The sequence below is a fragment of the Perca flavescens genome, chromosome 3 (genome assembly GCF_004354835.1).
Source record: "Perca flavescens isolate YP-PL-M2 chromosome 3, PFLA_1.0, whole genome shotgun sequence".
NCBI lineage: Eukaryota > Metazoa > Chordata > Actinopteri > Perciformes > Percidae > Perca > Perca flavescens.
This window is the reverse complement of record NC_041333.1, coordinates 39,113,448-39,138,962: the sequence shown is the minus strand read 5'-3', so window position 1 is coordinate 39,138,962 and position 25,515 is coordinate 39,113,448. Positions and strand designations below refer to the sequence as shown.

Below are 25,515 nucleotides of genomic sequence, written 5' to 3'. Positions count from 1 at the left end.
AAAATCATCTCTCAATGTAAATCAAACCAGCTATGAGGCTAACTGAAATAAAACCATGCCAATCTCTAGGTAGTGTGAAGGGTATGTGATGATGTGGGGATATTTTTATGAGCAGCACTGTATACTATTTATACATATTGGCAGGTAAACCGCAGACTCTAATACCATTGTTTTCAATTCATTCATTTTAATTTGTATTAATTAACGTGTAGTGCTCTATCCATAGTTGTTATTTACTTGACAAATCAGTAAAGCTTAACTATATGATACACAACATACAAGAGGTTAGTTAATAAATATATTTATGGCACACTTACTTTGAAATGCTGAAGTAGATCCTGGGCAGTTGCATGGTCCATGAACTGCTCCATATAATCTTGACTGGACGTGGTCATTTAACCAATAACGCACATGCAAGTCCAGTTGTTTGCTTTTGGTTGTCTGGTTCAGTGTCTCGTTGAACATTATTACAAACGCACCACATTCAAGTCTTAAATTTCATTTAGAAGTGGTCTTAAAAAGTCTTAAATTTAACTTGTTTATACCTGTAGCCACCCTGTCTTCCGACTGGTGGTATAGGGCCACTAATAAACACCTTCGCATCTATGGAGCTGACTGTGTTCAGCAGATCCATAAACTCACGATTCAGCACCTCAGACTCTTGCTTTACAACATCATTTGACCCTATGTGCAGTATAATGTTCTTAGTAGTTGGGTGTGCTGCTACGATATCTGTGATTCTTTGGGCCAAGTCAGACACCATGTCTTTGGGATAACAGAGCATTTTGGTGTTTTTACTGCTTTTGATATCTTTTACAGCAGAGTCACCCACAATCAGAGTTTGGGGCCCAGCCGTTAGCTTTCTCTGTAGTTTTTTAATTTTAGAATTGCTCTCAGTCCTTACCCTGCTGTGTGACGATGAGACGCAATCCAGGTCATGTCCAGGGTCTTGCAGCAGAGGAGCAAATCTGTTCTCCACCTGCACACTCAGTTGTTGGGGAGGCATTTTGTTGGTGGTTTTTCCCTTTTCCAGTTGTCCACGGCTGTGTCCTACTAAGTACAGGGGTTGAAGAGGCGCTCTGCCTGGATGGTAATGCAGGCCAGCCGGTCGTATCACAAATCTCAGGGCGCTCTACCCTGCCCGTTAGTCGTCCTCCCAATTCCCAGGAAAATGATTTACTCTTAGGCTTTGCACCAAAAGAGTTCCAGGGAGGACTGCCTCTTGTTGATTTATTATCCGTTCCACAGCTCTCCTGTTTCTTTGTGGTCTTGCTGGTGCTAGTTAGCCATGTGTTAGCATGCTTTTGTCCATTGTTTTGGTTCAGTGGTAAAGTGGTGTCATTTCCACAAGATTTGTTCACTTCCACGTTTACTTCTAACCGGTAAATTTTGGTTTCCAGAACTGCAATCTTCTGAAGGAGTTTGTAGTAGTCCTCTATGGAGAAGGAAGGCATCTTGCTGCTAATTAACTTTAGCTACAGTCACTTTGACAGGCTTGAGCTATTGGTAGGCCACGCTCACGCAGAAAAATGTTGAAAAATGGCAATAGCCTACTATGTCTATAAAAAAATGTATAGTCCAGTGATTTATAAGTATCCAGAAGAGGGTGAGGAGGAAGAAAACTTACAGGGACAGAGAGAGGAACAGCCAGAGGGACAGCAAGTGGATCCATGTGGATCAAGTACTGCACCATCAGGTCTGTGATGAAGAAGGTTCTTACTATTTGCAAAGCAGTACAATTACAATGTAATGGTAGGCCTGCTGGGTGTCCTTAAAATGCTGCTTTCTGCTGTTCATTCTTATTTGGGTCAATATGGATCTGTTTGTTTCTTTTTTCTCAAAGTAAATACTTGGCCTACATTTTGAAATACATGCAGATATACAGTACATGCATAAGTACATACATGTTGTAGTTGTGCTCAAGTTTACTGTCCATCTTTCTACATATATCAGCAGGTCAAAGAATGATGGAGCAGTACAGCCCAACTTGAATATATTCCCAACCACATTGATGGGGGACAAACTGGTCTAGTCTTCATCCATGGCTCCAGTATTCTGTCATGATGGACTCTACATATTGCTATGCATGTAGACATTTTCTGAAAGTTCTCATCCCTTAAACCAGATATTTAAGTCTGTAAACTGTGTGAAAGGTTGAAACTGCAGGCTAGTAAATGCTCTGGTTTTGGTCCACTTCCTGTGTTTGGGTCGGATCGCGTTCCCACCTGAACCGGGACCCCGGTTTTCAAGCGGACCAGAGTTCTGGTGTTTGATCTGCACCGAGTTCAGATTGAGGACAGTAAAGTTGTTAGTGTAAGTTAGCACAGCTAAACAACGGAGTCTGAGTGAGACAGGAAGACAGCTGTCTCCGAGATGACGTCATCTTCTGCCTTCTGTAGAAGTGGTGAACTTACAGCTCGCAGCACTTTAATCACATATAGTGGGGAGCTTTGGACTGATATCTAGTGTCGGCAAAATCACTTTTTATTGAGTTTCCTTTTTCCTGAAATGCTCTGAGTGAATTTAATTTAAAGAAATGTGGACCTTTTATTGTGCAGTTGTTTAGATTTATTCACAGTTTAATAGAATGCTGTTTTCTCCAAACTACTCCGAGTTCATTGTGTAGCGAGGAAGGAAATGGAACAGTTTTCCAGCCTCTGCTTTGAGTTTGCCGACTGTTGTTTTAGTTGTGTGTGGATGTGAGGAAAAGGAGAGGAGACAGCAGCTCCTGAATATCTCTGCGTGCTTTGATTTGTACTGAACAGAATCCAGAGTGAGTCCAGCAGCCCCAGTGGACATCTGCTGGATTTCAGGACAAGAGAGGTGTAGGATTCTCGTAGGGTACAGATTTGATCATTGGCAAATTATCAAAGAGGTTTTATCAATATTAATAAAGTTATGAATATGGTTATTAATAACTTTATCAAATCGACAAACAATCAAAAACGGGGCACCACCCTGCAAGTCAGGGACCAATAATCAAACTGTGGAACAGTCTCATTCTGTGGTAATCCTTTAAAAAGGAATTAAAGGAAGGGGTGAATCCAAACACGGACCTGATTGACCAGCAATTATTACAACAAGTACACAAATAATCACAAGCAACTGCTAATTAAGCACAATAAGATTTATTAACGTCACAATTATCGGTGGCTAATCAATAATCCTTCACTAATAAACTCATATACCTTTTTACAATATCACAACCAAAAAAACAAAGCAAAACAAAGCAGCATGTGTCATGGACACGTCTGTGGGTGGGTGTGGGTGTGTGTGTGTGTGAGAGAGGAGGGGCATGTCGACATGTATTTCTAACACAAAACTACCCAAAATGGCTACTCCTGTGAGCTGCACAAAACTATTTGGCCTCAAGAGGGCGTAGTGGTGGTGCTGCGTGCGAGGAGGGGCTGAAGAAGCCGGGGGTTGCTAGGCAACGCGCACGCTTAGTCGGTATGGTAGCTAGTTCCTGTGTTAGCTCTGTCCGAACGTAAGCAGACTCCACGTGTGAAGCTAGCCTGCAGCGTTAGCTCGGGAGCTACGCGGCTAGCCTGTGGGTGTGTGTGTGTGTGTGTGTGTTAGAGAGAGAAGAAAGAGAAGAAGAATAAAGAAAAAAAAGGGGGGCACTCTGATCTTTAGTTATCGATAATGACCCAGTTCCCCTCAGCCACTCAGGTCTGGGCTAACGTGTGGTTTAGGACAGACTGAGACTTTGTTTTGCTGAGGAGAATGTCACTATAACTAATTCAGTGACTAACAGCTGATTTTCGCGATTCTATCGCAGACAGTAACTAAACTCCTGAAAGGAGTGATTTAAGCAGGTAGCGATTACGGTTATACCCAGCTACTTAACACAACATAAATCAACGAGTATAGTGATCAATTTATACATTCACAGCACAGATTAATAATCACATATGGACCAGTACATGATTAAATGAGATCACATTAATGGCAACAATGGTAGCAAACCCTTTGCTCATTAATAACAGAACAAAACGCACTAGTTCTAATATCTGCCCAGAACTGTGTAAGCCTCTTACTGTGTGCGTTGTTTGTCAGTTAAAACTCTTGCCAGAGTTTAACGATCCGTTTAAATCCCAAGCAGAGGGACAAGACGTAATCCAGGTCGACCAAACAAGAAACAGGACGCCGTCCTTTTCTTGAATCCAGGCTGATTAAACCCACTGCAGATGAGGGAATACTTCGGCCAGTATTTCCTCGGATCCCCTTTATATCAGACCGATATAAAGTTGTCCCAGCTCAAATCTCGACCAGCGAGGTGATGCTGGCTAACTAATCCGGACCAGTGCCTCCTTTCAGCAACCGGGGTTACCGTGAAAAGCAAAGAAACACAAACGCGGACAGCTTTTATCCTTCCTCCGCCTCCTAGTGGCGGGGTGGTGCATTCAAGGACCCGACGACCAATGGGAAAACTGCAACCTGGTCACAGGTGTGAAGCAGTTCTTTGTCTCACCACCAGTCTGCCTTGCCATCCTCGTGTTTGAATGCACTTTCTCCATCTTGTGAAGTGGCGGCTTGTAGGAGTTTGGTGAAACTGGCTTTGGGATTCACATGTAGGCCAAGATCCTTTGTCTTGCCTCCCCTGTGTCTCACCAGTCAACTCAATCTGAGCCAAATCACTGTTTAACCAGCTTCTTGGTCCCCAACAGAGGAATGGAGGAGGACAACCAGAACCAGGAGCAGCGGAGCAACAAGGTCCCCAGAAGACCAGCAGCAGACTGGGACTCTGATACCAGCCATGTTCAGGTCAGTGTTTAGGGTGGTAACACACAAAAGTAGAATTTATAAATCCAGGAGAACTGATGAAGAGAGGCTTGACCTAGTCTAATCTGTGCAGCCAGGCTTGGTGAGTCTCACGAAGGCCAAGTCAGGCTGAGGAGGAGAGACTAGGTCGAGTCAGACTGAGGAGGAGAGACTAGGTGGAGTCAGGCTGAGGAGGAGAGACTAGGTGGAGTCAGGCTGAAGTATTTCGGGTGGATGAACGTTAACAGCTTTCCTTACCAGGCCGCAAGGTTGATAACAGATTTACTGATGCTACAATAGAGAATACACATTGTTCATACTTTATACAGAGTGAGCAGCAGCTTCTTGTGGAAGTATGATAACATGAAACACATTATTTGTAAAGAAGAAACACGGCCGCTGTAATGAAACAGAGAGAGAAAGCGAGGCAGACGATCACGGACCGACTGAATGTGTAAGCAGCCTAAAAATATACATTAACTGACCACTGCTCTGAACTGAAACCGTCATGATCATACCATTCAAGGATTAGGTTACTAATCATTGGCACAAATTAACAGTTGTGCTGTTAATTAACAGTTGTGCTGATCAATTTTCTATAACGCTAGAATATGATACATAAATATCTCTTTCACTCTGTTTCTCTCTCTCTCCCTCATGGGCTAAAATATAAATGACCTAAGTCATATTAACTTCCACTGCTCGCTTTTAATGCAAAGTGTACAACTGTTCTTTTTTGCAGATGACAAGTGACTCATTGAATGGTTTCAGTTAAGAGCAGTAGTTCATAAATGTATATTTTTAGATATATCATTCCGTTGGTCCGCTATTATCTGCCACGCTTTTTCTCACGTGGTTTTTATTTTTAGGCAGAGTTTCCTTCTCTACATATTGTTATGATTTGCTCCCTCGTATATATGGACATAGAACAGAAAGACACTGAAGACATTGGACTCTAAAATCTAGAAACTCTAAAGAGAATTAAGTGATAAATATAATGCAGACTGTAAACATGAATGTAACGGAGGATATTCATCAGTTATACCAATTATAGTTGTTAAAAAATACAAAAAAATGAATCAACTAAAATAATTTAAGGTGCATTGGTATAGAAACACACATGTACAGCACTTTATGTGTTGCCCTTAGTAACTGACTTTATTTAAAACACATTTGGCAACTTTATCAGCCTTTTCTAATTATCTCAACAACTGCAGTAATATATTAATCAAACTTCTAAATCAAACTATTTAATAACTTATCTGCCTCTGCTTTTGTAAAACCGAGTCAAGGTTAAATTCATCCAGGATAACAGCATTTTCCCCATTCTAACGGAACATTTTAATATAGTAAAACATGGTGAACTATAATTCATTTATAAAAGTAATTGTGTGCACATCCCACCTTCTGGCAGATGCAGGACAAATGAAAAGTACTTAAAGTGAAAAAATGTCCGCAAAACTGCTTTAAACTCTCATAATTTAATATAGATGCCCATTAGTTCTTCTAACCCTTGTATCATTATCTCTGCATGTTTCCCCCTTGGGTCTACCAAAGGAGCCCTCAGCAGAGGTCAAGCTGGCGACTGGAGCAGGAAAGAAGGACAAGAAGGTCGAGGAGGAGGAGCAGCCTGCAGCAGCAGTAAAGGAGGAGGAGGAGGAAGAGGAGGAGTATGTGGTGGAGAAGGTTTTGAACCGCAGAGTGGTGAAGGGAAGAGTAGAGTTTCTACTGAAATGGAAGGGGTTCTCAGAGTAAGTATGAGTTTATAATAATACTTGGTGTTATTGGTCATATATATACAGTACAGGCCAAAAGTTTGGACACACTTTCTCATTCAATGTGTTTCCTTTTTATTTTCATGACTATTTACATTGTAGATTCTCACTGAAGGCATCAAAACTATGAATGAATACATGTGGAATTATGTACTTACCATAAATGTGTGAAATAACTGGAAACATTTCTTATATTTTAGATTCTTCATATTCAGACTTCTTCATATATATATATATATATATATATATATATATATATATGTATATATATATATATATATATATATATATATATATATATATATATATATATATATATGTATGTGTGTATATATATATATAGTATATGTGTGTATATAGATATATAGATGTGTATATAGATATATAGATTTGTTAATGCTGACGGCCCTAACATATACAGTGAGAAAAATAAGTATTTGAACACCCTGCTATTTTGCAAGTTCTCCCACTTGGAAATCATGTAGGGGTCTGAAATTGTCATCGTAGGTGCATGTCCACTGTGAGAGACATAATCTAAAAAGAAAATCCAGAAATCACAATATATGATTTTTTAACTATTTATTTGTATGATACAGCTGCAAATAAGTATTTGAACACCTGTCTATCAGCTAGAATTCTGACCCTCAAAGACCTGTTAGTCTGCCTTTAAAATGTCCACCTCCACTCCATTTATTATCCTAAATTAGATGCACCTGTTTGAGGTTGTTAGCTGCATAAAGACCTGTCCACCCCATACAATCAGTAAGAATCCAACTACTAACATGGCCAAGACCAAAGAGCTGTCCAAAGACACTAGAGACAAAATTGTACACCTCCACAAGGCTGGAAAGGGCTACGGGGAAATTGCCAAGCAGCTTGGTGAAAAAAGGTCCACTGTTGGAGCAATCATTAGAAAATGGAAGAAGCTAAACATGACTGTCAATCTCCCTCGGACTGGGGCTCCATGCAAGATCTCACCTCGTGGGGTCTCAATGATCCTAAGAAAGGTGAGAAATCAGCCCAGGACTACACGGGAGGAGCTGGTCAATGACCTGAAAAGAGCTGGGACCACCGTTTCCAAGGTTACTGTTGGTAATACACTAAGACGTCATGGTTTGAAATCATGCATGGTACGGAAGGTTCCCCTGCTTAAACCAGCACATGTCAAGGCCCGTCTTAAGTTAGCAAATGACCATTTGGATGATCCAGAGGAGTCATGGGAGAAAGTCATGTGGTCAGATGAGACCAAAATAGAACTTTTTGGTCATAATTCCACTAACTGTGTTTGGAGGAAGAAGAATGATGAGTACCATCCCAAGAACACCATCCCTACTGTGAAGCATGGGGGTGGTAGCATCATGCTTTGGGGGAGTTTTTCTGCACATGGGACAGGGCGAATGCACTGTATTAAGGAGAGGATGACCGGGGCCATGTATTGCGAGATTTTGGGGAACAACCTCATTCCCTCAGTTAGAGCATTGAAGATGGGTCGAGGCTGGGTCTTCCAACATGACAATGACCTGAAGCACACAGCCAGGATAACCAAGGAGTGGCTCTGTAAGAAGCATATCAAGGTTCTGGCGTGGCCTAGCCAGTCTCCAGACCTAAACCCAATAGAGAATCTTTGGAGGGAGCTCAAACTCTGTGTTTCTCAGCGACAGCCCAGAAACCTGACTGATCTAGAGAAGATCTGTGTGGAGGGTGGGCCAAATCCCCCTCCTGCAGTGTGTGCAAACCTGGTGAAAAACTACAGCAAACGTTTGACCTCTGTACTTGCAAACAAAGGCTACTGTACCAAATATTAACATTGATTTCAAATACTTATTTGCAGCTGTATCATACAAATAAATAGTTAGTGATTTCTGGATTTTTTTTTTTTTTTTTTTATAGATTATGTCTCTCACAGTGGACATGCACCTACGATGACAATTTCAGACCCCTCCATGATTTCCATATTTATTTATTTATTTATTTATTAGATAATCTACAGCATAAATTTCAGCATTGTATTATGCCCTCTAAGTTAAAGGTTTGGTATTTTGACACTAAGTTGCAGACCCACAAATAACCTTACAAAATGGCAATAGAAAAAAGGAATAATACAAATTAGCAATGAAAGTGAGAATGTATTGCCTAAAAACAAAGCCTGAGGAGATTTTCTTCTGTCTGCACTCACCTTTCCAGTGAGGATAACACATGGGAGCCACAAGACAACCTGGACTGCCCTGACCTTATCACCGAGTACATGCAGAAACACAAGGAGAAGGAGGAGAAGAAGAAGGAGGGCAAGAGGAAAGTTGTCAGTGAGGCCTCGGGAGACTCAGAGGAGCGAGGGAGCAAGAGGAAAAAGGAGGAGGTGAGCGAAGGAAAGAGGTTACTCCAGACTGTAGAGTCCCAGAAATCTAATCTCAATATTAATTAATTTTAATACAGCGCCAAAAAGGGAGGAATTTAAATGATTTATTAAATATGTAATAATAACATGACAATAATAACTTATTTCACCATTAAATGCTGTTAAATGACAAAAACAGATGAGAAAAGGGTATTTTACAATAACTTTGAATGCAACACAACATTTACCTGTTTCAAGTTAACGCAGCGTTTACGATATATTGTGCAGCTCTAACTACAACTGTTAATTTGTGAAAATGATTAGTAGCCTAATCCTTGGATGGTATGATTATGATGGTTTCAGTTCAGTCTAGTCCCTCCCGCCTGACTCGACCTAGTCTCTCCTCCTCAGCCTGACTCGACCTAGTCTCTCTTCCTCAGCCTGACTCGACCTAGTCTCTCCTCCTCAGCCTGACTCGACCTAGTCTCTCCTCCTCAGCCTGGCTTTGCCATCGTGAAACACAGAACACCAGGATGCTCTGATCAGACTAGGTCAATCCTTGCTTCATCGGTTATCCTGGATTTAAAAATTCTACTGTTGTGCAATACCACTTTAACAACTCATTGATTTTATATAATTCTGAGCCATTTGGTTACTTCTCAACAATCTATTTTTGTAAGCCTGGGGGGGTTACCTAACACTATGTAAAGGTCCCATGGCATGGAAATGTCACTCTATGAGTTTTCTTAACATTAATGAGTTCCCCCAGCCTGCCTATGGGCCCCCAGTGGGTAGAAATGGTGATAGGTGTAAACCGAGCCCTGGGTATCCTGCTCTGCCTTTGAGAAAATGAAAGCTCAGATGGACCAATCAGGAATCTTCTCCTTATGAGGTCATAAGGAGCAAAGTTACCTCTCCTTTCTCTGCTTTGCCCGCCCAGAGAATTTGGCCCACCCATGAGAGAGAAAGAGACATCATGGCTTTTAAAACGAGCAAAGTGGCAGTTGGTCAAGGCCACACCCCCACCCTCTACCTTGCCCCTCCTCTCTCCTCTTCTATAGCTACCACAGAAATGGCACATCCTAAGCAAAGGACTGGCTCTAGTGGCTGTAATTCTTCTGGTTGTTACCCCTCTCCGCGGCAGGCTCCTCTGCTTTATGTCTTTATAACGGAGCTAGCTAACCGGAGCTAACTGCTAATCAGAGCTAATGGTTGCTAACTGAGTCTTCAGTTCTCCTTGCCTGTATCTATTAACTGTATTTATGGACGCGAGCCCGAATAAAACCCTTAATTTTATTAAATTGCTTGTGAAAGTTTTGAACTAGAATTCAGAGTTGTTTAAATGACAGAAATCTGCTCAGATGAGATCTTAATGAGTGCAACAGGTAATGTATAGTACAGAACAGTAGGCTATGTTTAGGCACCCCAAAACTTGGATAAAATGGTATAAGAAACATAATGAACACAATTTTTTTTCTTCAGATATTCCTAGTCTTATGTGATTTAACAGAAGTTAACGGTGTTGAGATTAATAATGACATGTAATTTTCTTTATGGAGTATAGTATTATGGGTATTTTAGCCGCAGAACCATAACATTTGGCAAAAAAACTATGTGTCAAAGCACATCATGGCTACACTTTTTCGTCATTTATTTAAAATTTAACGAGCAATTTGTTGTTTTTTAGCAAAATACTGAAAGCAGCAGAACTGAATAGGCTACATTTTAATATCTATTTATCACAAGTTATATAATTATCGCGATATTTAACGTTACGGGATATCACATATTTTCCTCATATCGTGCAGCCCTAATAACTACCCTGAAATTGTGTCAGATGCCGCAGTGTTGCAATATTTTAATCTGTATCTGTCATATTTTAGTCTAATTTGTTTAATATTTAAATATTTTTTTCTTTCTAAATGATTTGATAATGTTGTGTAGTCATTGTTTTCACCGTCATTTGACTGATATTTAACTGAACCCATTATTACTAAACCTAGCCATCACGCACCGCGCCGTCACATCCTGCACCACACACCACCACCAGTAAATTCTCAACTTGTGGGAAACACTGAGAAGAGCCTGATGGCTTCCATAGTAACATGTCTGCAACCAGAAGAACTTTACCTTTATTTTGACATCAAATTAATGTATCTATTTCAAAAGGTATGAATGGGATTTAAAGGATGAAAAATACCCAGAATGTATGAAAGGTTTGTGTTATTTTAAAGTTCCCATGGAATTTGTAATTGAAAGTAAAACTGAAGAGAGTTTGCAAATGATTTAGTTTTTAAATTGCAAATCATTTGAATGGGAAAACTTGCCTTAAAAATGTAGAATATTTCTGAACTTATAAAATTTATGAAAAGTGCATTTGCTTCCATAATACCATGTCTGCAACTGCAACATATTTTCCTTAATTTTGTCATAAATTATTGTATGAATAGTGAAAATTGTGAGTGAGAGCAAGTCCAGGGTTTAAGAAGGTTGTTCACTAACTCTCTCTCTCTCTGTTGATATAGAAACGGAGAGGAGGAGAGGGATCCAAACGTCACCACTGTCAACACTGTGACAAATCCTTCACAACATCTAGATATTTAAAGATTCATCAGAGAGTTCACACTGGAGACAATCTACACAGCTGTGATCACTGTGGGGCAGCTTTCACACTACAGAGTTACCTAAAAAGCCATCAACGCATTCACACTGAAGAAAAGCCTTACAGCTGTGATCAATGTGGGGCAGCTTTCACACTACAGAGTTACCTAAAAAAACATCAACGCATTCACACTGAAGAAAAGCCGTACAGCTGTGATCAATGTGGGACAACCTTTTCTCGTAGCAGTAGTCTTAAATCTCACAAGCGCATTCACACTGGAGAGAAGCCTTATAGCTGTGATCAATGTGGGGCAGCTTTCACACAACATAGTAACCTAAAAATACATCAACGCATTCACACTGGAGATAAACCTCACAGCTGTGATCTGTGTGGTACAACATTTTCTAGGAATCATAGCCTAGAAATGCACCGACGTGTTCACACTGGAGAGAAGCCTTACAGCTGTGAACAATGTGGGAAAAGTTTTACTCAGAGTAGTCACCTTAAATCACATCAACGCATTCACACTGGAGAGAAGCCTTACAGCTGTGATCTATGTGGTAAAACTTTTTCGCAGAACATTAGCCTTGAATTTCACCGACGTGTTCACACTGGAGAGAAGCCGTACTGGTGTGATCAATGTGGTAAAACTTTTTCTCAGAGTGGTCGCCTTAAATCTCACCAGCGCGTTCACACTGCCTCGTTGTGAACATGTTTCCGAGCCAAGCTGTTTCCTCCTGCCTCCTCCTCATGCCCTGATAGCTGTGTTGTTATTTTCTGATCTTCTCTCCACATTGACTACGTTTACAAGCTGTCAATATTTGGGTTATGGTCGGGTTACGGTCACTATTCGGGTTTCTGAAACATTCGGAATAACCCGTTTACATGCGTGAGCAGAGAGAGTTACTCCTACATGGAATTTGTAATCAGTTGGCAATATCCCGCCGTGAACGGCGACGCACGGTTAGCATCTGGACGTAGCCTACGGACAACCTTAAGACGCAATAACTTTTCAGTCACCTTCTTATAAATCTCACTATCTCTGTACTTTCTGCTGTCAACAAAAGACATTATATTCATGGTTTTCACCACAATAATAAAGAAATTGGTTTCCTCCTCGCTCCAAAAGTGTGGTGCTGTTCTGCGTCTCGCCATGTTTACCTCTACTTCTTGTTTAGTTCCGGTATAATACGCGCAGGTTTTCTGCATTGACATATATACAACTGTATTATTATAGTATGTAATTATTATTATTATTATAACTATGTTTTCTGGCGCATACAAGAAGTTCCTCTACTCAAAAGACCAAGATTCCTTGTGAATAGAACATGTGCGGAACACAAATCAATGTTTCTTTTGTTGGGGATATGCCGATACGCGTTTACATGACCAAAATTTCGGGTTACAAAAGGGGTAACCCAGGTAGCATATTCAGGTTTTTGCCGGTGTTTACATGGCCGTGCGCAACCGGGTTATTGCTAATGTTCCGGTTCTGAACTGGTTATTTGCTGCATGTTAACATAGTCACTGAAGGCTGACCAGCAGTAACTTTATCTTCTGAACAGCATGGATGTTATCCTGGCTAGGACTACACATTACACTCCCTCCCTTTGAAGGGATTTATTCCACTCAACGTTTATTTTCCTGTAAGAAAATATTCTGAGTTCAGGGTTCAACTGCTAGTGCTTTTTAACTAATGCTGCAACGAAGAAGTGTTTGTTGTTCTTAATTAATCACCTGGTAAATACAATTTACAAAAATCCCCATCACTGTTTACTAAGGTGATGTCATATTGCCGAAATATTCAGTTTATTATCACTTTAGACGAAAAAAAGAAGCAAACCTTCATAACTGACAAGTTTTAATCAGAACATGGCTGCTGCTGCTGCTGCTTAAAAAATGACTTGAACAGTTAATGTGTTTAATCTGCGTCTGTGCCGCCGCCATCTTGGGACAGACAGCTGATCTTACAGACTCAGAAAAAGATAGTTGTACTGCTTTTGGATGTTCATGTGAAAGAAATGCTAAACTAAGCAACATGGAATAACATTTCACGAATGAAAAATGTGTTTTACAATATTATACTATTAGTAAAGTGTTGAATTTAATATCGCAAAAAGTAATATTAATCTTTCTTTTAAGCTAACAGTAAGTTAAGGGACTGTCCTGATATTGAATCGAGCTAATGCTAGCTTGTGTCAGGTTATGTATGTTTTATTTGAGTGATTATTAATATCTCAGTAAGATGCTGAAAACGATGTTTATGTGTGTCACTGAACAGTTCCTCACATCATTCCCCATAGACCCCCATGTGAAAAAATCCAGACTTTACATCAGAAATGTATACATTTTTTTAGTTTTTTGTCTATGAAGCTAATTTCACACTTCATAACAACTGTTTATATAACTCACCTGTTTAAATTATATCAAGGCTTAAATCAGCAGACTCACTAGCTTTATTCATTTGATCTGTCCTCTTCTTAAATAAACTGAATTGAATTGAACTTCGACATTTAGTTTTTTCCTTTTTTACAGGTTTATTCTTTTTTATGACACTCTTATGACATCACACCTCAGTTTATCACAAACATGAAGGAAGGGTAAAAACTAATCTGAAAAGTAACTAGAAAATGCATTTCCTGCAGAAAATGCTTGTGAATGCTGAAAAGCTAAATTGCTAAAGTTTAACTAGATTGTTGGCTTTAATGCGAAAGAAGAAGTTGAGGCTGTAAGAAAAGTTGGAATAATATTAATTAGTTTACAATTCTTTAACATATTAAATAACACCAAACATGTATGATACTAAAGGAGAATATTTAAAGGTTTTCTGAAAAGCTGTCACTACACTGAATTGCAGACTTCAATGTGTAAGAAGAAGGTGAAGTTGTGTCAAAAAATTAGCAAAAGTGGAAACCGTTCTAATTAATATGAATGTCTTTAAAATATGAATAATACTAACTTTATATGAAATATCTGCGCCACTGAACTCTATCAATCTGCGCTCGTTGCTGAGCAACAGTGTGCTCCGTTAGTGTCTCCTCTGTAGTTCGGTGGGCTCGGTGAGATTCGGGGCTGAAGTTGTAACGTTGCATTTTTCATTTGGTTCGGTTTGCGTCACACTGCACTTTATCAAACACAGCAAACAGTGGAAACACACGTCACGTGGTGGAAGCAGTCGCTTGTTGATTGGACAGAATATCAGAGGGAAACTCTCCGAAATAATGAAGCTCCACTACATTTCTACCGTGTTGGCTTTTCTGGTTCTGCTTTAGTGTTTCTAATATTTTAGAGGAAGGTGAACAATGGGAGCAGCTGACAGTGTTGGCTCTATCATTAAATGTCTTTAGTTGTGTTAAAGAGGAGTTGGAGCAGAGTGGCTGTTAAAACCTAGGCCACTGTTTGGAGGGAACTGGAATCTTACTGGAAGCTGACTCGCTAGAAAAATTAATGCATTTTAACACTGTAAATGGGAAAAAAGCGTGTCAGGCATTCACATTTGCTGGAGGAACTAACCTGCACACACATTACATATGGATCTGAAAGTTATCATCCATTAAACCAGATATTTAAGTCTGTAAACTGTGAAAGGTTGAAACTGCAGGCTAGTAAATGCTGTTTTTGGTCCACTTCCTGTGTTTGGGTCAGATCCCGTTCTCACCTAGTCTGGCTATCACCAGACCAAGCTCAATCTTTTCAGATTGAACAGGGTGAAATCAAATCACCGTCAGATGGGGCTGGGTTTACCCAGTCTAGTTCTCACCTGAAGGGAACCAAACTCTACTTCACTTGGAAGAGAACCTGTTGGTCTCTTTCATACTTTTGATCAACTTGCTCATCAGTGTTGTTCATGAATGCGCTAAAAGAGCCTGTTCATTAAACCTTTTCAGACTGAAGGCTTTAAACATCTATCATTTTAATCTTGTTGCACACCATAATAAGACTTGTGCCTAAAATAGAAAATATATCATCTTTCAGAACCTTGAAGGCTCCATAATTTCACACTCTGAAATGTGCAGGATCTTTACTTGTAACAGAGTATTTCTACACTGTGGTAGCCTATTGCTACTTTGACTTTAATCTTTAGTTTAGTTTTGTCATGTTTTATTTCACTTTTATTCTGCTCAACCTGAGGCAGATTATTTTGATGATTAAGACATGAACATGTGTCTTGTTTGCTCGCTCTCATCTTCTCTTCAGAAACAACCGTTCAAACACAAGCTACTTTCCTTCTTCAGTTGTCGGATGGAAAGTTGGAGATGTTTCCAATCAGCAGAAATCAGCTGGGACAGCCAACCAACACACACACTGGGAGTCCAACCACTTTAATTAATGTTGACTTTGTGAATATTATATCTGAACTTTTAGCTTCAGTCTTCATCACAGACTCCAGCATTTTTGGACAGTACCGAAGCCAAGTGAATGTAAAATCAATCTGAGCATCACAACTAACTGTTTTAGACACAGATATGGTCATAATAATGCTCCAAAATGCTGTCAGATTGCATTTTCTTTTTTAAATCGTCCCATTTTCTTAAGGGGAGGAGCCCTAAACCTCTTGCCAAATATGGTCCCCCAAGTCTTTTCCCAAACCTGGGGAAAAGTGCCCAGTGTAGTTAAACAGGAGGAATGTGAGGTAGAACAACAGCCTGTCAACTGCTACTGTTGATTCTGCATCAAGCTGCACAGTTTGGACATGTGCAGCTAACTGACTGCAGCTGGAACATCTGGTGGAGCATCACAGCTGTCTACAAACAAGGACACATGTTAATGACTGCTACACCTGATTATATCAATAATTCATAATCTATTAGCCTTGTGTGATGACAAAAACCAAAGTTTCTAAATGTCTGACTTGTTTCCATTGCTGCAGAATGACTCCTCAACAATAAATGCCATCCCAATACTGACCTTACTTCCTTCACCTTTTAATGGTTCTGCTATTACCTTCTGCTTTGGACTCTTTGTCCCAAAAACTCTAAAGATTAATATTATTATAAAATCTAATTTAATTTTACTTTGTAGTTTGAATTGAGGATTAAAAAGTATAAAATGTGTGCCCAGGGTGGGATTTGTGAAAAAAATGGATGGGGGGTGTTAAGTTAACTGACTTGAACTTAAGGTGAAAGTATAAGCGGAGTGTCTGTTTTATATCGTTATTTATTCCATACATGTTCACGGCTCTGTTCATCCATCTCCATCATTACACACAAGTGAACTGGCATACATGGCATACATGCAGTATGAGAAACTGTAATACCTCAAATATAACAACCAACACTATTACCGTAATGTATTGATAAGAGCGTTATCCAAAAATAATATTTAACACACAGATACATATTTTGGGAGGAAGACAGTGTTACAATTTATGATACAAATACACAAAGTTCTCATCATGGGTAAAAAATCTGTTCATTCTGTTTGTTTCAAAGACACTGATGATGTCATCAAAGTCATAAAATAGAAAGCAAACTGTTTCCAGAGGACACTAAAGAATGATGGAGCAGCAGGAAACAGACCAGGTCAGATAGTAAACAGCTGATTTATTCATCTGACTTGTAGAATAACCTCAATGATTGAATTGGTTTAAATGTCTGGGAATGTGGAACAACTAAATGTAAAATTAATGAAATAAAACAAGGCCACATGATCATTATTTGTGTATTGATTTGATGGATTTATTCTTCCTGTTGTGTCTGTGTTTAAACTCCTAATTAAAAGGTAAAGTTTCCATCCACTAAACGTTTTCTTGTTGCTGCTGACAGACTCAGATTATTATTCTAAGTGTCTGACAACATTATGGAAAGGATCCCTACAGAGATAGAGCTTTTAGTTAAAGAGTAAGATCCTTTTAGTTTAACATGAAAAAGGACTCCGGCGGAGCTTTTCGTGCATCCCTGTGGAGGCTGGGGGCATTGAACCCGAGTGGACAATGTTCAAAGTTTCCATTGCTGAAGCTGCGGCGTGGAGCTGTGGTCTCAGGGTGTTAGGTGCCTCAAGGGGCGGTAACCCACGAACACCGTGGTGGACACCGGTGGTCAGGGAAGCCGTCCGACTGAAGAAGGAGTCTTTCCGGGATATGTTATCCCGGAGGACTCCGGAGGCAGTTGCAGGGTACCGAAGGGCCCGTAGGGCTGCAGCCTCTGCCGTGAAAGAGGCAAAGCAGCGGGTGTGGGAGAAGTTTGGAGAAGGACTTTCGGTCGGCACCAAAGTGCTTCTGGAAAACTCTTTGCCACCTCAGGAGGGGGAAGCGGGGAACCATCCAAGCTGTGTACAGTAAGGATGGGACACTGTTGACCTCAACTGAGGAGGTAATAGGGCGGTGGAAGGAGCACTTTGAGGAACTCCTGAATCCGACTAATATGCCCTCTATGTTAGAGGCAGAGCTGGAGGATATCGGGGGATTGTCGTCGATTTCCCAGGCGGAAGTCACTGATGTAGTCAAACAACTACACAGTGGCAAAGCCCTTGGGATTGATGAGATCCTTCCAGAAATGCTCAAGGCTCTGGGTGTGGAGGGGCTGTCCTGGTTGACACGCCTCTTCAACATTGGGTGGAAGTCTGGGACGGTGCCTAAGGAGTGACAGACCGGGGTGGTGGTTCCCCTTTTTAAAAAGGGGGACCAGAGGGTGTGTGCCAATTACAGGGGTATCACACTTCTCAGCCTCCCTGGTAAAGTCTACTCCAAGGTGCTGGAAAGGAGGGTTCAGCCGATAGTCGAACCTCGGGTTGAGGAGGGACAATGCGGATTCCGTCCTGGTCGTGGAACAACGGACCAGCTCTTCACTCTCGCAAGGATCCTGGAGGGAGCCTGGGAGTATGCCCAACCGGTCTACATGTGTTTTGTGGATTTGGAGAAGGCGTATGACCGGGTCCCCCGGGAGATACTGTGGGAGGTGCTGCGGGAGTATGGGGTGAGGGGGTCTCTACTCAGGACCATCCAATCTCTGTACGACCAAAGCGAGAGCTGTGTCCGGGTTCTCGGCAGTAAGTCGGACTCGTTTCAGGTGAGGCCAGGGCTGCGCTTTGTCACCAATCCTGTTTGTAATATTTATGGACAGGATATCGGGGCGTAGTCGGGGTGGGGAGGGGTTGCAGTTCGGTGGGCTGGGGATGTCATCGCTGCTCTTTGCAGATGATGTGGTCCTGATGGCATCATCGGCCTGCGACCTTCAGCACTCACTGGATCGGTTCGCACCCGAGTGTGAAGCGGTTGGGTATGAGGATCAGCACCTCTAAATCGGAGGCCATGGTTCTCAGCAGGAAACCGATGGAATGCCTACTCCAGGTAGGGAATGAGTCCTTACCCCAAGTGAAGGAGTTCAAGTACCTTGGGGTTTTGTTCGCAAGTGAGGGGACAATGGAGAGGGAGATTGGTCGGAGAATCGGCGCAGCGGGTGCGGTATTACATTCAATCTATCGTACCGTTGTGATGAAAAGAGAGCTGAGCCAGAAGGCAAAGCTCTCGATCTACCGGTCAGTTTTCCTTCCTACCCTCACCTATGGTCATGAAGGCTGGGTCATGACCGAAAGAACGAGATCCAGGGTACAAGCGGCCGAAATGGGTTTCCTCAGGAGGGTGGCTGGCGTCTCCCTTAGAGATGGTGTGAGAAGCTCAGTCATCCGTGAGGAGCTCGGAGTAGAGCCGCTGCTCCTTTGCGTCGAAAGGAGCCAGTTGAGGTGGTTCGGGCATCTGGTAAGGATGCCCCCTGGGCGCCTCCCTAGGGAGGTGTTCCAGGCACGTCCAGCTGGGAGGAGGCCTCGGGGAAGACCCAGGACTAGGTGGGGGGATTATATCTCCAACCTGGCCTGGGAACGCCTCGGGATCCCCCAGTCGGAGCTGGTTAATGTTGCTCGGGAAAGGGAAGTTTGGGGTCCCCTGTTGGAGCTGCTCCCCCGCAACCCGACACCGGATAAGCGGACAAAGATGGATGGATGGATTTACTTAAAGTCATAGCGCCCCCTAGTGGCAACAGGAAGTAGGCCTAAAAGTCAAGGTGCTATACTTTAACAAACTCCTCCTAGAGATTTCATCCGATGGACTTCAAACTTGGTCTGTACCATCCTAACACCTTAACGATGAAAATTTATTAAAAGAAAAACTTTTTGTCAGATGGTGTGGGCGTGGTGTGGCAGCCATTTTGAGTATTTAGCGATGAACAAAGAAATTGTTGTAACTTGAGTGTACGTTGTCGTTTCTGCCTGCAATTTCTCACGATTGACAAGGGTCCAGGCCTGAGGACACCTACAGGCCAAAATTTACTTTTGGTCATAGCGCCCCCCGCTGGCAACAGGAAATGCGCCTTATATGACAAACATCATTCGATTTACATGAAACTCAGAATGTGTGGTGTACGTGTGATACTGAGCCGCACCCTATAATATGACCACGCCCACTTACTCAGGCCACGCCCCTTTCGTAACATTTGAACCATTTAAGGTTGACACTTGTGTTTATTTGTTTATTTGTTTATTTAAAAGGATCCCCATTAGCCGCCGCCGAGACGACAGCTAGTCTTCCTGGGGTCCAAACAATACATTGAATTACAATCACAATTACTCACTTCATTCATTACAAATACAATACAAAAAGTACTGATTAGAATAATAGTAAAATAATTTGTTATACAACAACCTCAGCCAATCCAGACAATATTATGATGTTGAAAACAAATATAGTCTTAGCCTTGATATGAACCCCAACTGGAAGATTGTTTTGACCTATAAAACACGGTCCTCTTCATAGTCAGATTTTTGAACCATATTGAATAGTAAATTATATTGTTGAAATTTTTATTACACCCGTTTAATGTAGACCCTTGTGTGAGGTATCATTGAACTCAGCAGAGACTTCCTCCTTCATTGGTAATTGTTTGGCCCGCCCCCTATCTTCAAACCACGCCCCCTTTCATACATGCTGATCCATCTAAGGTAGAGTGTTGTTTGAGGTATCATTGAACTCAGCAGAGACTTCCTTCTTCATTGTTGATGGTTTGACCCGCCCCCTATGCTGTAGCCACGCAATTTTTCACAGCTAATGAACAATATGACGTAGAGTCTTGTGTGAGGCATCGTTGAACTCGGCGGGGAGTTCCCTTTTCATTGGTGACGATTTGCAGCGTTTGAGTGCCGCGGGAATGCACGGTCGCAAGGAGCGGCGTCTGCCGGTAACCCCGACGCGCGCCGAGGCGCGAGGGCCCGTCCATCGCTGCTCGCAGCTTTAATTATTATTTTTCTTTCTTTCTATTATTTTCCCATCAAATGAATTGGCTTTTGAGGGGCTTAACATATTCAAAAACTCATCAAATTTTGGCGGCCGCATCAAATCTGGTGAAAATGTATGTATTTTAAGGGTTTTGGGAATAGGCGCACAAAAGTGGCTCGCTAGCGCCCCCTAGAAAGTTAAGAAAATTGAGCCCCTGCAGTGCGTTTAACGTAGACTCACAAAACTTGGTTCACATATGTAACATATCAAGATGTACAAAAAACTTCATTAGAGTTACACCCTAAACCCAAAAGGAAGTCCGCCATTTTGAATTAAATGTTCAAAATTAGTGCAATTTTGGCCATTTCCACATGTCGTACTTTAACGAACTCCTCCTAGAGATTTAATCCGATCAACTTCAAACTCGGTCCGTGCCATCTCAAGACGTTAAAGATGAAAATTTGTTAAAAGAAAAACTTTTCGTCACAGGGCGTGGCCGTGGCGGGGTGGCCATTTTGTGCGTTTTGCCGCTGAAACAGGAAGTGGGTGTAACTCGAGTGTACGTTGTCCAAACTTTTCAGGATTCATAAGAGTCCAACCCTGAGGACAAATGAAGGCCAATATTTACTGAAAGTCATAGCGCCTTCTAGTGGCAACAGGAAGTAGGCCTAAAAGTCAAGGTGTTATACTTTAAAGAACTCCTCCTAGAGATTTCATCCGATCGACTTCAAACTTGGTCTGTCACATTCCAAATGAATTGCCTTTTTGAGGGGTTTAACATATTCAAAAACTCACCAAAGTTGGCGGCCGCATCAAGTCTGGTGAAAAGTTACGTATTTTAAGGGTTTCGGGAATAGGCGCACAAAAATGGCTCGCTAGCGCCCCCTAGAAAGTTAAGAAAATTGAGCCCCTGCAGTGCGTTTAACGTAGACTCACGAAACTTGGTACCATATCTGTCAAGAAGACAAAAAACTTCATTAGAGCCATTAAAGCCATTTTGAATTAAATTGAAAAGTGCGATTTTGCCATTTCCACAAAAGAACTCCTCCTAGAGATTTCATCCGATCAAATTCAAACTCGGTCTGTACCATCTTAAGATGTTAAAGATGAAAAGTTGTTAAAAGAAAAACTTTTAGGCGGCGAAACGCACAAAATGGCCCGACGCGTGCAGAGGCGCGAGGGCCCGTCCATTGCTGCTCGCAGCTTTAATTAATCATGAAATTGCTATTTTATTTAAATGTCTGGTGGAAACATACATTTAAATGCTTAAATTATATTTAGTTATTTCTCTTTATACTTACAAATTGTTTTAATTATTTCAGTGCTGTACATTATTTAATACTCAAGTAAAGTACAAGTACCTGGAGTTAAGTCCAGTACTTGAGTAAATGTACTCAGTTCCAGTCCACCACTAACTGATTAATGAACTGAATATGTATCTGTTGTTCCCCTCCTGACCTCCAGGTGGCGGCGTTCTTTCATTTTAAACTTTAATCTGAAAAACCCTGACTTGGAGGAAACCGGAAGTCTCGTTGCTTCACTGTGATCTCGGGCTGGCGGCGGGATAGTTGTGTTGTTTATTAGTGAGTTTTAAACATAGACAGTATAAGAAGGTAGGTTTTAAGAAGACAGAGCTCCAGGTAAACCCGCACACACACATTCAGGTAAACGGGACATTCTACCAGAAAGGTATATTTCCACTTCTAAAAATCACTGAAGGAAAAAGATTTTTTTTTTTTTTTTTAATCTGAACATTAAGCCATATGAAGGACATGTTAAGCTATGAGAAACACATCTGCCTCATCGTGCCATCTCAGAATGTTTTTATGCCTGAATAAAAGACATTTTTCACCCCCTAAAATGTCAGGCCCTGTCACAGATACATTTCTAAATGTTAGAAAGGTTTCCTTATGACTTTCTTTTATACAAATAGCATTTTCTTATTGATCACATGTCCCTGACATGGTTTTGTAACTCATATAAGAAATATGTGACTTTGTGGTTAATTTTAGTGGATGGTAAGCACAGAATAACCACCAGCTACTCATACGATTGTAAAAATCATCCTTTACATCCCAGATCTTTACAAATATGCAATAGTGGATATATACCCCGCCTTCATGTACACATTTAAAGAGATTAATTCATGAATAATTTCTTAAATAGTCCATTTTTATATCAAAATGTGATGTGTGATAGGACTGACCGTGACGTCACAGGACTGACTTTATGGATTTTGTTGATGCAGGAAAATCTATATTTTATATTCTTTAATTAAGTTTTAGTAAATATTCCTATTTGGAATTATTATTATTGTAATGTACATGTTATGAGACTAACATGGTCATGTTCAGCCAATATAATATAATATGATATATAAAATACTGTCAGACAGGGCCGTGACCAGCCGTGACAGGGCCTGATGTGATGGGGCCGGACAGTCGGCCATTTTCACTGCCATTACTCAGCATGCTAGCTTCCTAGCATCAAAACTGTAAGCTTGCAAGCAAGGCATTTCAGTAACGTTTTTAGATATGTTTTGGTTTTCCAAAACTTTCATTGTTTTCTAGGATATTTTAGTGTGACAGCGCATGACCCTTTAGCTCGTCCTCCCCCAAAAACATGCAAAAACAACCTTTAAATCATAAAAGTGATTGAGAAAAAGTCACCCTTTATCAGTGTCAGCATCAACTCAGTCAAATGATGTCACGTCCTCTGAGTCATAACCTTAAAGGCGTATTACGTCTTCTTCTTCTTCTTTGTCGTTTATTGGCGGATGGCAAACAAATTTAAAGGTGCATTATCGCCATCAACTGGACTGGAGTGTGAACGAGAGATAAATAAAACAAAATAAATAAAAAAAAAAAAACCTAAATCCTCTTTACTAAATCAATATCCCTTAGAAACTTTATAATACAGAAGGCGTATTACACACTTTTTATTTTGTTTTTATGTAACGTGACAGGGCTGACCGAAAACATGGGGATAGTTGTAAAATACCATTTATTTGTAGAATTTATGTAACATTTAATGTTTTTTTATCAATTACTGTGAATGATAACAACTTAAACTTCTAATGAATACTGATTTATTTTCTAAATAACAGTTTTCAGAATAACAAAATTATGGACAAGGTTGTTAAAATTTGGCTGAGGACAGACCATTTTTCAGGATTTGTAATTTTCAAAAGTGTTTTTAATTAAGAATAAAACATCCAAGGACCTAATATTACATATTCCTTTAAAGCACAACTCACAGAAATCACCCATTTAGTATTTTTTGTCATTTTTGGATTATACAAGTTTTATTCACTGTAACAACTCCAGGACAGATAATGTACGTTTCTGGTAGGATGTCCCAGTCCCTTAACAGTGGCGGTTCTACACGGAGACATGTTCCTGGCCTCTCCTGTGCCCCCCCTCCCCTGTGCTGACCAAATAAAAAATTATGAATTTATTATGGTTTTACACCTGAGCGCCAAAGCGGAACTAATGTGCGACGCAACGTTCTACACGGGTAAATTAGAGCGGCGCACCCAACCACTAGCCTAGATCTTCTTCACCCATTAGTCTCCAGTGATAACGTCAATGTAACTCACCGCAGATATAACTTTATTAGTTAGCACTATGCAGTTGCCTGTGCAAATGTCGGACTTTTTTCAGGCTCCAACACTGAAAGCGTTGGAAGAACATCAAGGACGCTGGTAGCAAATGCTAACCTAGCTAGCTACGCTGTTAGCATCTCAGCAGCGGTTCCGTCCACTTGAAGGCATCATTGAGTCCTACAATAGTCTAACGTTAAACAGACTAACGTTACATACAGTCTACGATACCACAGATATCAACTAACGTTAATAGTTATTTAGCGTGCAGCGTGTGGTGGTGCTCGGTGAATGAGAGAGCAGAGGAGCTCCGAGTTCTCCTGTTGGTAAGATCAACCATTTCATCTCGGAAGGGACTTGTTGTTGTTGTTGTTGTTGTTGTTGTTGTTGTTGTTGTTGCACATAATCCTTTTGTTCCTCACACTGAGAATGAAATAAAGTTTGAAATGTCTGCTCTCGATATGTTTAGAAACTTCATCATATCTAAACAAACTCATCGAAGCAGAAGCGAATATCCAAATGTCAGTCTGTCAGTTAAGTAGGGAGGGATGGTTAGGAAACGAGATGTAATGCATGCCCCTCCGTTTTTCTTCTTCTAATAGTTGTCATGAAACGAGGAAGGGACATAGCGTCCTTTTTAGCCCCAGGAAACCAAAAGGGAGAGAACCAAATGAAGGTGTTGAGGAGCAGGAAGAGGGAGAGCCAGAGGAGTCTGGGGAGGTTGGAGAGAGGGCATGTGATCATAGTGGGGGGGTCTGGGTGTCCTCCCCCAGGGAAGTTTTGAGCGTCAGCAACTGCTTTTTTGTTGCTTTTGGATACGGTTTAATGCACCAATTTATGGTGGAAATACCATTTATTTAGCCTATGCTAAGAAGAAAATAACAGATGACAATTCAGAATACATCAAAAGTATAATGGAAAGTATGTTGTTGCGTATCATTGGGCATTTTTAAGTGGGTATATGGAAATCCTGGAGCTTTCTTAGTGGGTGTACTGCGTATTCCTGCGTATCACGTAGACTACACCACTGGAACTAACATGCACACACATTACATATGGATCTGAAAGTTATCTTCCCTTAAACCAGATATTTAAGTCTGTAAACTGTGTGAAAGGTTGAAACTGCAGGCTAGTAAATGCTCTGGTTTTGGTCCTCTTCCTGTGTTTGGGTCAGATCGCGTTCCCACCTGAACCGGGACCCCCGTTTTCAAACGGACCAGAGTTCTGGTGTTT

The 25,515-nt window shown here is 41.0% G+C and overlaps 2 protein-coding genes across 10 annotated transcripts in view; one reads left to right on the top strand and one right to left on the bottom strand.

Moving 5' to 3' along the window:
* LOC114553116 (zinc finger protein 271) overlaps positions 1 to 25,515 on the bottom strand; it is a 687,947-nt gene that overhangs the window by 291,334 nt on the left and 371,098 nt on the right. The gene's annotated exons all lie outside the window — the stretch shown is intronic.
* LOC114553117 (zinc finger protein 239) overlaps positions 1 to 25,515 on the top strand; it is a 134,890-nt gene that overhangs the window by 92,324 nt on the left and 17,051 nt on the right. For 3 of the 9 annotated variants that reach the window (XM_028574280.1, XM_028574278.1, XM_028574279.1), the window contains exons 7-8: positions 8,724 to 8,895; positions 11,400 to 12,270. In XM_028574280.1, coding sequence (XP_028430081.1) covers positions 8,724 to 8,895; positions 11,400 to 12,185 — 958 coding nt within the window. In that variant the 3' untranslated portion in view covers positions 12,186 to 12,270. Of the gene's footprint in view, positions 1 to 1,609; positions 1,697 to 2,765; positions 2,824 to 4,672; positions 4,768 to 6,321; positions 6,516 to 8,723; positions 8,896 to 11,399; positions 12,271 to 22,297; positions 22,322 to 24,188; positions 24,609 to 25,515 lie in introns of those variants that run through there. The other 6 variants (XM_028574283.1, XM_028574275.1, XM_028574281.1 and 3 more) reach the window with 5 other exon arrangements.